General features: G+C 38.7%; 1 protein-coding gene across 4 annotated transcripts in view; it reads left to right on the top strand.

Annotated features, from left to right (window-relative positions):
• The window catches only part of ERICH3 (glutamate rich 3), a 113014-nt gene that overhangs the window by 24725 nt on the left and 74734 nt on the right, over positions 1–13555 (top strand). For all 4 annotated transcript variants that reach the window (XM_067726578.1, XM_067726577.1, XM_067726580.1 and 1 more), the window contains exons 2-3: positions 10007–10100; positions 12574–12699. In XM_067726578.1, coding sequence (XP_067582679.1) covers positions 10007–10100; positions 12574–12699 — 220 coding nt within the window. The remainder of the gene's footprint in view (positions 1–10006; positions 10101–12573; positions 12700–13555) is intronic.

Raw genomic sequence — 13555 nt, 5'->3', positions numbered from 1 at the left:
AGGTAGCAAGACAAGGACCCTAGGAAAGGGATAGGGACAATTTTATGGGAAATCCTGTGACATTCTGCATTTTCTTTTTGAGGACTTTGATCTGAGTTTACTGATGAATCATGCCTACTTCTAGAACCTCAGTTTCCTGAATATAAAATGAGGGAGTTGACTAGACCTTTTCACATATGAATTTCTATAATCCAATGATGTAATAGCTCCAGGTAAATCTATTTCCAGGCCAGGAAACACAGATCATCCACTTCAGGAAGCAGTCACAGCATTTTACTTCATGGTGATAATAATTGTAAAGAGAAGAAGATTGAATTCTCCAGGGGCAGGCATCTTTTAAGGGGTAGAGTTAGAATTTGACCTCAAGCCTTCTGGCTCTAAATCTCATCCTTTTCTTTTACTTTGGGCAGGAAGTATTAGAGATTTATTTGCCTTAAATAATTACAGGAAAATCATTGCGCCTCTTAAGAGTTGAGGTGTCTGGTCACATATTTCTTAAATTTTCTCACTCTTAAATATCAGACATGCAGTTTTTAATGATAAAAAGCTTTTTCTGGTTATTAGTGTTGCTTTCAGATATTTTATTTGAGGAAGTTGTTTCAATTTAGATTTTATTAACTTCTTTGCTAAGACTCTTACTGAGATTCAAAATCTTCAACTTGGGTGGCTTGAGTTTCTTCGTAGAGCGGGAATTCGGTGGATTCTTGCAAATATTGTCTGATGGACAGTAAGAGAGGTGTCTGGGTTGGTGGATGGAGCTCTATTCCTCATGAACTGTAGCATGAAAGCAATCAAGCCACAGTATCCTGTGATTTGTTTAACTTGCTTTCCCAGTACAAGCACTTAATATGTGAGTTGCAGAAACATTTTATCTGCCTGGAAGCCTGCCTTAGCAGTGGAAATTTGATATAGACCCTCCTTGGACACTATCAAACTCTACAAATTGCAGATTTCGTAACCTCTGAAATGCAAAGCACCTCTGCACTCGGCTTCTCATCCTTAGTAATAAAACTGTGCTCATTCACCTAAGTCTCACTTGATTCTATTAAGCATAAAATAGTGTAATCAGTTTTTCCAGATTGGTAGGTGAGTTGAACCTTTCCATTTGTGGCAATGTAAAGAGATATCTTGCATAACATTTCTTAAAATGCTGCTGAAAAATGTCAGTGTATTTGTGGGAGTCCTTATGTTTTTTTTTTTTATTAGGGATAGGAAACAGTTGAATAAGAATATGAGCCCCTTTGGTCAAATACTACATACAAAAGATGAATTTCTGGATTAAAAGGATGTAAAGCATACATGTGGCTCATATAATGAATCATTTGATTTATCCCATGTGATATATCTTGCCACTTATTTTTAAATTTAGTCATTGGTGTGCTGGTGAACTGGCTTTTCAGAAAGAAAAAAGAGCCCTGATTTGTAGTGTTTTCCAATTTCTGTGGTGTAAATACTCCCAAGCTGGCCAATTTCAAGCTGACAATGGCTTGCAAAATTCCTGAACATTTTAACAATTGTCTTATGAGAGCCAGTATAGGCAAGCTCCAAAACACCACTGTGAGTGCTTTTTAAGTATACTTTTATATGCTTTCTAATTGTTTTATGCATAAAATCCTTTTCTCTAACCTCATTTTGAGGCTTTTAATGGTGGGGACCCTTCCATATTCTTCTATATCCCTTCTTTTTTCTCTTTCCCAGGTGTGTCTAAATATGTGTAGTAGTAAACAAGCGTGGAAATCTATTTCATTAATACTAAATGATTTTTTTTCACGTTTCACATTACTAAAATCATTTGCAGGTTACAGTCAATGGTATGTCATAGTATAATTGGTAAAGCTTTCTTCTTTCTTAGTGTTCTATATAATAATTATTTGAATTTAATGAAATGTGTTAAGTGCTGAATAGATGGTGTTTGACATGAATATAATTATGTCCTATGGGATAATCTGTCTTTTCACAAATTAGATTCACCTAAAGCAAGTTACTTCTCTATTATTATCCTTATGAGAAAAAAATGTAAATTGTTTGAGATGTTCCTTGGTGTACTTCTTGTCCTTTTGTCTTAGTGCTTACATGTGGCATATCAAAATTAGATCAGCAAAGTAGGTCCCAACTTGTTTTGTACATCCTGGTGTGGCTCCAAGAACTGCCTTCTTCTACCTGGGAAGTGTACTTTTTGAAAGTGGGGATCGTTGGCATGATAAATCACTGGACAATATACATCATTGCCCAAACGCCATCACATTCAGTGTCCAGTGTTTCTGCTTCCTGACATTTGGATACAGAAAGACCTTGTGGTAGGCAGGATAATGGCCTCTAAATGATGTCCATGTCTTAATCCTCAGGACATGTGAATATGTTGCTTTACATGGCAAGGGAGGGATTAAGGTTGCAGATGGAATTAAGGTTGCTTAGCAGCTGATCTTAAAATAAGAAGATTATTCTGGATTAATCTGGGTGGACCCAATGTAAGCACAAATGTCCCTAAATGGGAAAGAGGGAGGTAGAGGAACCAGAATCAGAGAGATGGCATCATGAGAAATTCTTGACTGGCTTTGGCAATGGAAGGGGGCCAGGAGCCAAGGAATGTAGGCAGAGAATGTGGGCAGCCTCTAGAATGTGGAAAAGGAAAGAAAAAGAATCCTCTCTCAGAGCCTCCAGAAGGAATGCAGCCTTGCCGACACCTTAATTTTAACCTAGTGAGACCTGTATGAGACTTCTGACATCCAGAACTATAATAAATTTGTGTTGTTTCCAAGCTACTAGCGTGTGATAGTTTTGTACAGAGCAATAATAAACGAATACAAATTTCATTAATTCAGATGGGCTAAGTCACAAGAATTTGAGCTAAATAAAACTGGTTGTGTTAAAAACATTCTTTATGTTCTCTCTGAACAAGTGTACCAGGTAATTTGTAGTATAAAGTAGATTGCAGAAATATATATATTTAAGAGAGTAAGATGATTTAAAGATTTCAGTACATTGTTTTTATGCTAATGATATGGCTAATTATAAATGACAGGTATGTATTAGCTAATTTTCATCTGAAGAATTTTTATTTAAAGTTTTCTTATCTCTGTACTAGAAACTGATGGAATTATATCTCTGTGAATATTTAATGATTCACAATTTTCCGTTATTATACTTAACATCCTGGTCCACACCTTAGCAAGCCCTTATAAGTGTGTTTCACTGTGATTTGGTGTATGTTATCAGGAACAAGATTTAGGTTACATAATCTTTGGCAAGTGACTTAACCTAAGTCTTGTTTTCCTCATCTACAAAATGGAGACAGTTATGCCTTCTGTTATGGTCTCATGTTTGTATACTCCTCAAATTCATATGTTGAATTCACAATCCCCAATATGATGCTATTTGGAAATGGGGCTTTGGGGAAATAGGTCATGAGGATGGAGCCCTTGTGATGGGATTAGTGCCCTTATAAGAAGAGACATCAGAGAGCTTGCCTCTCTCTTTCTCTGTGCCATGTGAACAAATGAGAAGATGTGGCCATCTATACACTAGGAAGAGGGCCTTCAACAAGAATCCGACCATGCTGTCCCCCTGATCTCGGACTTCCAGGTTCCAGGACTGTGAGAAATGAATGTCTGTTGTTTAAGCCACCCAGTCTATTTCTGTTACAAAGCCTGAATAGACTAAGATAGAAATTGGTACCAAGAAGTGGGGTGCTGCCATAACAAATACCTAGAAATGTAGAAGCAGCTTTGGAACTGGTAATAGGTAGAGGCTGGAAAAGTTGTGAGATGCAAAACCTTTTCTTTCCAGCTTTATAGAGATATAATTGACATATAACATTGTGTAAGTTTAAGGTGTACAATGTAATGATTTGATACACATATGTATTGCAAAATGATTTTGGCGGTAAGTTTAGTTAATGCTACCACAGCCTCAAATAATTACCAATTTTTTTGTGGTGAGATCATTTAAGATCTATGTTCTTAGCAGCATTCAAGTGTGCAGTACAGTGTTGTTAACTGAAGTGACCATGCTGTACATTAGATTTCCAGAACTTATTCATCTTATAATCAGAAGTTTGTACTCTTTGATCAACATCTCCCTATTTCTCCCGCCCTTGAGCCCCTGGCAGCCACCAATCTATTGTGTTTATATGTTTGGATTTTTTAGGTTCCACATATAAGTGAGATCATACAGTGTTTGTCTTTCACAATCTGACTTATTTTACTTAGCACAATGCCTTCAAGTTCTGTTCATGTCACAAATGGCAGGATTTCCTTATTTTTTATGGCTGAATAATATTCAAGTGTATGTGTGTGTGTGTGTGTGTGTGTGTGTGTGTGTGTGTATCACACTTTCTTTATCCATTTATCTGTTGATGGATACTTATGTTGTTTCCATGTCTTGATTGTGAATAATGCTGCAATGAACATGGGGGTGCAGATACCTTTCTGAGACAGTAATTTTATTTCCTGTATATATGTACCCAGAAGTGGGTTGCTGGATCATATGGGAGTTCCATTTTTAATTTTTTGAGAAACCTCCATACTGTTTTCCATAGTGGCTACACCAATTTAAATTCCCACCAATGGTGCATAAGGATTTCCTTCGCTCCACATCCTTGGCAAAACATGTTATCTCTTGTCTTTTTGATAATAATTATCCTAACAGGTGTGAGGTAATATTTCATTGTGGTTTTGATTTACAACTTCCTGATGGCTAATGATGCTGAACACATTTTCATGCACCTGTTGACCATTTGTATGCCTTCTTTGGAAAAATATCTATTCAGATTTTCTACCCATTTTCTAATCTGATTATTTAGGTTTTTGTTTTTGCTATTGAGTTGTATGAATTCTTTATATATTTTGGATATTAACCACTTATCAGATATATGGTTTGAAAATATTTTCTCCTGAAGGAACTTTTAAGGTGATTCTGAAAAGGGAGCTGGAGAGGAAGCATCCATCTTCTTACACAGCACATCATGTACAGAACATTGGTAGAATTATGGATGGTAAAGGCCATTCTGATGGAGTCTCAGACAGAAATGAGGAATATGTTATTGGAAACTGGAGGAAAGGTGATCCTTGTTGTAAAGTGGCAAATAACTTGGCTGAATTGTGTGAGTGTTCAAGTGTCTTGTGGAAGGCAGAACAATCGAGGCATAGACAGGGAAGTTAAGTCACGTGCTCCCGGTTATGGAGCCAGTAATGGTGGAGCCAGGATTGGACTGGAGCTGGAGTCTTGACCACTACATCCCTCTCCCTCCACACAAGTAGACAGTGTGGGGTCCAGCATGCTGGGAGAGAAGGTTGGGGTTCAAGAGATTCTTCTATCAGTATGGTCCAGGAGACCTTACCTTCAGCATGTTTTCCTTGGACTCACTCATGTTGAGCAATAATCTTGTTTTGGAGCTTTTCCATCTTAGGAAGATGGAAAAGCTGTGACAGTTAGATATTACTCACATTCCAGAGGCCTGAAAGCAAATGAATGAGACTACGTATGTGGAAGAGCTTTGTAATCTGCAGAATGGGATAGAGATACTATACTCCTTCCCCAGCTGAAGGCGCAGTGTCTGACATGGGGACACTCAGTACTATTTGTGAAAGAATTAACCTATGACACAGGAAGAAATCAAGTACACACACACACACACACACACACACACACACACACACTGTATGTGCATGCATACCTCCCCACTGAATTGGGAGCACTGTCAATGTAGTGTCTGTGCCATCTCTGGATCCCTGGTGCTGTACAGAATGCCTTGAGAATAGTATACAATAAATGTTTTCTGATTAATATGATAGTGCCTTTCCTGTTAGTCTGGGTTTCTATGGAATACTCTTTCTCTCTTTGGGGGCAAATGGAGGGCTTGATAGGAATTGACCTTATTAGTTCAGAGCCCCAATTACGTCATCTACATGGTGGGCAGTAGGGGTTCAGGGGTCAAGCGTTGAAAGGCTATAGCTGGGGAGGCGGCTCTCCCAGTGATTCAGCAGCTGCTCCTTAATACTCAGGCACTGCAGGGACAGGGAGGTGTGGATTGAAGTGGGGGAAATGGTAACCATCATAGAGATAGGGTTGCTTTGTTTCCTGGGAGACAGTGTTTTCCAGCGCATTGAACCGGAAAGGAGGTCTTTCTCTACCCAGTGAACAGGGGTTGGTAAATAGTCTTGTCTGTCATATAAAGAAGCCAGCGAGTCAGGCTGGTCTGGCCAGTTAGTTATGGGCCTTTGTGTGAACAGCATGGCTTTTGAGTGATGTGGTCACAGTGGCCGGGTGGTCGCTGTGACCAATGTGGTTGTTGATATTGTGGATTGGAACAGGAGAGGATCACAGGACTGAGGCAGCATGACCACGAAGTCCAGCTTTGGCAACAGATGCAGGCAGTAACTTACAAGGGGAGTAGAATACTCAAGGTGCAACACAACCCAAAGCCCAGGTGAGGTGACCTCATCTGGCCCAGGGTTGTGCTGAGTGCAAGGAAGAAATGTGCGTGGTGAGGAGAAACAGTAGCAGTGAGTGGAGAGGAAAGGCAGAAAGATGAGAAGAGCTCTACTAAATCAAAGTGTGGCTGGGTCAGTAAAGCTCTTGTAATTGAGTACGTGCAAAGGGAGGCTGCAAACCCATACCAAGCACCCTTGAAGAGGAGCAGAGTGGGAAGGCTGTAACAGATCATGGTTGTGACCGAGCCACAGGATTATTACTCTCTCCCTGTGAAGGAAGCTTGTTGGTCAGAATGAGGTTGACATTTATATGTAGACTGTGGAAACGTTTGCATTAGCTGCTGTCTCAGTTTGTTCAGGATGCTATACAGAATGCCATAAACTGGGTGGCTTAAACCACAGAAATTTATTTCGTACAGGTCTGGAGTCTGGTAAGTTCAAGATCAAGGCACCAGCAGATTCAGTGTCTGGTGAGAACTCGCTTCCTGATTCACAGATGGCCATTTTCTTCCTGTGTCCTCACATGGTGGAAGGGACAAGGGAGCTTTCTGGAGTCTCTTTTATAGGGTGCTGATCCCATTCATGAGGGCTCTAGCCTCATGACCTAGTCACCTCCTGAAAGCCCCATCTCCTAATACCATCACATGGGGGGATAGGGTTTCAACCTATGAATTTTGGGGGGAAACATATATTCAGTCCATAATAACCATTTTACTAAACCTGTATATAATTTAGTATAGTTTCTTGTTAGCAAACAATTCATTTATCTAAAGTTTCAGTTAAAAAAATTAAGGCATTTTCTGAAAAAGAAATGGCTGAGCCTGGGGAGACCCAGCTGGTTATTATTCATAGTCATGGAAAAAGATGCTTTAAAAATGGCGTCCCAACCAGGGACCTTCATTCTTTCCTAAACAGGAAGAGGTGAGAAAATCATTGTGTGCAAAGATTTCAACTCGCCTGGACCTATTCCACTTGTCAGTAAGACTGGAGGGGCATCACACACACAGACTCATTCAATAGGAGCCTGAGAGAGCAGAATTAGAATGAGGTAGTGCCAAAGCTGGCTAAGCTTTGTTATTAAGACCTAAATATTAGAAGTGTTTCAAAGTCTGAATTAAAAGAATGGGATATTTTACAGTCAACAGGGAAGTGGAGGTCCACGTTATCTTAACATTTTGACCCTACTACATTTAATCAGGGTTTTAGCACTCATAGCTATTCCAAAACTATTGATTTTTTAAAATGTGAGCCTGAAAAACAGACAAAAGACTATATATGATGTCAGTCTAATGATTTATCTTAAGAATCTGTGAACTGTGGAATCATGATTGTTAGGACTGAGAGACACCTGCTCACCTTTCTGAAATGAGTTGCTGAAAAGGTATTCTGAGATTCAGAAAGGGTAAGGGATACAACGTTGACCTTTTGGAGACAGGAAACCTTTGATGAACTATAGGACACCAAGACGGTTCATTTAAAAGATGGTTTCAAAGCATTATCCGGGGCTGGTTTTGTATGTGCATTACTGAAGCTCTCAGGTTGTCTTTTTACGTAAACCAAGTGAAATAATGGTTTCTGCAGCTGTTCATGGGTCTGCAACTCTCATGTGGCACCTTGGCTTCTGGGCTTTGTAACTGCTTTTCAGTCTCTTTTGTGGACAAAATTAAACTTTCCTTACCATTTGACAGCACGGAACTTTCCTGAGATGGGCATTAAGGAGAAAAGAGACAGGAAAAGGCCACCAATACCATCTCCATGTAATTAAGGCAGTGCAAATAGCTAAATAAAATTGTTGCTAATGATATTTACTCGATTCTATGAGTCCCTGTTCTTGTTTCAGAATAAGTTAGGGATCAGCTGCTCATGAAATGTATAGATTATAAATCTTTGTGGCGGGTAATAGGGTGTGCATTTGTTTTAGGACAACTTTACGTTAGGACCACGTTTAGGCTTGCGTGTTTTCTTTCTGTCCCTCTGTCTCTTTGTGTCTCTCTATATACACACACTCACATTTATATGTGTATGTGTGTGTATATATATATTTATATATATACACACACACGCATGGATGCACATGCATGCATGCATGTATACATACATGTATATGTATATGTGTGCCTGCTTTCGTAAGATAATAATTAATGAGGGATAGGTTAAAACTTAGAAAAAGTAGTTTCAAACTTTGTTTTATAGACTTATATTGACCATGTAACCAAGGAACCAATTTGTCCTCTTTTAAATGAAAGACCGTAAAAATCAGCAGTAATCTATGAACTTTTTTTTTTGGTTCTGGATGTGGAATTAATGAAATTGTCTGTATATATATGTGGAAGTTAACACTTCTAAATGCTGAGCTGAAGCTTAGTTTGAAATTTATACCAGTAAGAATGAGTCCCAAACAAAATTGTATCTTCATGTGTTGAACACATCGTTATTCAGGTACATAATAAATAAGGATGTGGAGAATAATGCGCCATCCTGGCCTTCAAATCTAGCAGAGGTATTGGAGGAGGTCATTGAAAGGATGTGACCGCCTCAAGCCGGACCTGGGCAATCAGAGGCTCCTTACCCTCTCCCCTGTCCTTGGAATGCATACGTTCTGCCCGCCATTCCCACAGTGGGGACCATTTTCAAGGGTGCAGACTTAAGAGAGCAATATGTTGTGGAGGTCATCGAGACCTTGTACATGATTGAACCCAGCTAAGGCCTCTATATAAACTTTTAAGATTCTGATGGGCAGGTGCGGAGAGCAACTCATCTTGCAGCTGCCCAAGACAAGCCTCTTAAGGAAGTTCCTTTGCTTATTAATCCTGCCACTTACCAATCTGGAGTGGCTGCCTTTTTTTTTCACTCTTCCCTTGCCCTCTCTGTGTGTGTGCCAGTTTGCAAACCAACAGGAGTAGACTAAGAAATAAGCAGTAACATATCGTGGATGTGTAATGGAACTCAAGGTCTTAGAGGAACAGAGGGGAGGGTAACACAGCACACCCAGTTTGTATCAGGGGATGTTTCTTGGGAGAAGAGATGCTTGTGCATCACAGATGTTCTCCATTAGCTAATATCTGCTGAGGAAAAGGACTTCCCAGTAGTGGGACTGTACATCGTGTCCTGAAGACAGGAGAGAATATGTTTAGGGAGTGCAAGGAAGTTTGAGTGACTAGAATTTAGGGTGTGTAACCAGAGGCTGAAGGGTCCTCTGAGGAAGCCCCTACTTTTCCATCAGGCTTCCTCCACGAAGACTTTCTTGACAACTGGAGTTGGTGGCCTCCTTCTCTGTGTCCCCACGATTTTTTGCATGTTTCTATTATTGGATTTTTCATAACCAACTTAATTGTTCATGTCTGATTTCTGTACTTGTCTGTGGGATAAAACAGCATCAGGGCTGTCTCTCAGTCCTTATCATCAAACCTAGAAAACAGTAGGTGCTCAATACTTGTTTTTTAAACACATACGTAAATGACTGGCTGGCTGGATGAATGAATGATTATGCACAGTTTGGGGATGAGAGTCAAGAATTGCCTTGGTTATCAAGCAACACTTCATAAAACCTTAATGGTTTCATTTTTCTGTTCCAGATTACTTGCAGCATATAATAGTCTTACGGATAAACACCTGGCTGGATATTTTAACAATACAAGGATAAGGCGGCATCTCTTGAGATCAGGGCTGGTAAGATTTGGTCTCATTTCTACCTGCCCTCTTGTTTCATTAAATCCAATAATTCCCTATCATTTCTGGTTTCCTCTTTGAGCTTATCGGTGACATCTTTTCCCTTCCCTCATTTTAGACAAATTACTTCCTTTCCAAAGCTCTGATTTATATATTTGAGGCTGTGTTTCAAAAGATAGGAAGAGAGGTCATGATGGCTGCTAAGGCAACTTATAAATTATTGAGGAAAATCCCTAGGAGTTTTCAAGAGCATATGTCATTTGTTTATTTACCACTCATTTATTCAACCCATATTTATTGAACATATTGTATAAACCAGGAACTGTTAGCGAGTAAGGATAGAAAAGACTTTACTGTCTTCAGAAAAAAAATATTGTTTTTAATAATCACAGGATATGGTGTGGAAGACATGAACAGTTCAAAATTTTCCTTTAAATTTTTAAAAACTCTTTCATTTCATGTGATGGTTTATTGATACATTAGTGTCTTTTGTTAGCTTCAAAACTATCATTTCCAGAAAATTTCCAGTTCTCTAAATGTCTATAATGTAAAACCTTTAAAAAACACTGTAGTTTTCCATTCAAAGTAAGGGGTGTGGTTATAGAAAGTGTGACTAACAATTTTAGCTGTTTACTTTCTTAAAACACTGTGGGTTTCCTTAACTATTGTTGCCATGGTGTTGAAAGGATATGCATTGCATTTCTAATTGTTGTTTATGTGCTTGGCACTCTGTCTGGGTAGTTCTCAGAGAGCCTGCTTTTTGTCTCCTGGGGCTTTGTTATCAGACACACCTGGCTGAAACCTGGCTCTGCCATTTACAAGACAGAATGTTCAGGAAAACACTTAACTTTCTCAGCTCCAACTTCTTCAGTTGAGGACGATAATAAAGATAATGATACCACGATAATAAAGATAATGATACCCCACTCTCAAGATTGTTGTAGCAATTAGAGATGTGTAATAAATTGTTGTTGTAATTGTTGTGGGTAGCATTAACACTACTTCTTCAGATAAAAGTCTGTGAGCTTCATATATAAATGGGAAGGACTTTGTATTTACTTATCAACGTCATTAACAAGCACTTATTGAACACTGATTATGTGCATGGCAACTCAAACAGGAAGGACGCAGCCCTTTCTCTAGAGCAGTTCAGATACAGTCTCTGAATCAGGAGTGTTCAGCATCGCCTGGGAACTTGTTAGAACATGCAAATTCTAGAGCCCCAGCCCAGATCTGTTGAGTCAGAAACTGTGGGGTGGGGTCCATCAGTCTTTTTCCACTTGTCTTCCAGGTGATTCTTCAGATGCTGGCTCAAGTTTAAGAACTTCTGCCCTATAGGAGCTTCCAGTCTAGTTGGGGAGATTAGATACTCCCAGAGGAGAAATATCAATGACAAGTTACTTGCTAAGGGAGGGGCAGTGCAGGAAGTTCTTAACAGTTTTTCCTGGTTGGATAGTCATGACATGATATCCCATGGACAACACACTTCAAAGACTAACTGAGTTATTCGTAATTCCAAGCACACTTTCTATAACCACACTGCTTTCTTCCATTAGAAAATGCATTCATAAAAAAGATGATCAATAATCAATCACTCGTAGCACAACTCTAGCTGATCTCGATACTCCAATAGGTTGCAACAACAGTACTAAAATACTAGTTATCAAAATTAAGAAATATGTGGACTTGAATTAGGTATGGAAAGAAGAGCAGGGTTTAAATAAGTGAAAAGGAAGATGAACATTCCAGGAAGGATAACATCCTCAGTTTAGGGAAGATGTAGAAAAATAGAACAAATATGCCCATAGGAAGGAATAAAAGAAAAACAAGTAAATAAAATTCAGAAACTATCACTCCTGGGACTTGCAGTGATGTCACTTGAAACCAATCTGAAATACTTTGTATCTGCAGTACTGTATAATCTGAATCACAGCAAATTAAATTACATTCTGGGCTAGAGAATGAAAGAAGAAAAGCAGTGTGAAAACAAAGTAATGAAACCAATTATTTTAAAAACAAATTGATGAGATCCTCTGTAGCTTACATGTTTTGCCCTTCAAAGTATTTCCTGTGAGATCATCAGTCCTGTGATCACTGCTCCTATTCATCATTTCAAGGTAGCACCCCACGCCTTCTTCCCCAACGTGTTCAAAAAAAGAAATGAAAAGAACACCTGGGTTCCATTAAGGGAAAATTGTTACTCTAATGAAAACCTTGTTTTAAACGTCAAGTGCACCACCTGTATGTGTTTTCATAATGATGGGTATAGGAGACTGCCTTTCTCTTTTTTTTTCCTTATGAAACATTCATTAAAAGTGAAAATTTATCAGCCATAGCACTACACCTCATTAGCCTTAAAAGACACTGCTTCCTTCTCTGTCTGATCAACTGACGGTCCATCTCTCTCTCTTAGGGAACTAACAATACATTTTCTGCTTTGTATTTCTATATATGTTTTATTTATTCATGACAGATCACAAGAAATGGGAGGATACTTTCTGAAAAGGAATACAAGCTAAATATCATGAAGAGGGATCACCAAAAATATATCCGGGAGTGCTTAGCCCAGGCTATTTTCCATAAGGTTCTTGATATGGAGGTACAAGTATTAACTATTTTCTTTACAACTGATATTTATTAATATGATAATTAATAATACTTTCTGTACCCAGAAGCAGGGGAATTCTTCCTATATTTCATTAAAAAGGAAGGGAACAAGGTGACCTGAGAAATACTCTATATCTCTCTAGGTAGTGAGGAGACAAGACACTGAAGTAAGCATTTCTTCATTTCAGTTAGGGAAAAATATGGACATCATTGTATATTTTGTGATATTTAATTTAACAAATGTAGAGTTTTAATCCGTAATGGCTACTTTAAAACATACCAGCCCTCACCATCTGTACCTCAATTTCCATTTGCTAAAAAAAAAAGTGACATCTGTTTAAATATCAGTAATTCCACTGCCATGAATTATTTCGGATTTGTTATTCTTTGAAGGCTCCGAAGCTCAGCCGTATGCTAAATTTCAAGGAGCAGGCATTGAAACATCTGCTGTCCCTCCTACTTTAGGCCACGTTGGTCAGCACAGATTCACAACCCAAGTATCAACAACTGTTTTTTCAGTCTGACATGGCATTTTTAGAAGGATATCTAGCTAACTCGATAAATTATTTTAGCCTCGCTCCATGGAACTTGTAGTTTCAAGCATCAATACCGTTTTAATGTCTGTGAAAAAGCATGTCACTTCTCTGCTTGACCAAGTAGCTGTAAATCAGAAAACTTGGCTCATAAAACCATTGACCTGTGGGTGCACTAAACATTTATGACCAACTGTAGAATCATCAGTAAACCAATACTAAGTGTAGTGCCACTCAAAATATTTATTATTATGCTACTATTAAATTGAGCAAGTGTTGTGCTCTCTTCGGATGTATATGATTTGTTCATTTAGG

This window comes from Pseudorca crassidens, chromosome 2 (assembly GCF_039906515.1).
Source record: "Pseudorca crassidens isolate mPseCra1 chromosome 2, mPseCra1.hap1, whole genome shotgun sequence".
Taxonomy (NCBI): domain Eukaryota; kingdom Metazoa; phylum Chordata; class Mammalia; order Artiodactyla; family Delphinidae; genus Pseudorca; species Pseudorca crassidens.
This window is presented reverse-complemented; position numbering and strand designations above follow the sequence as displayed.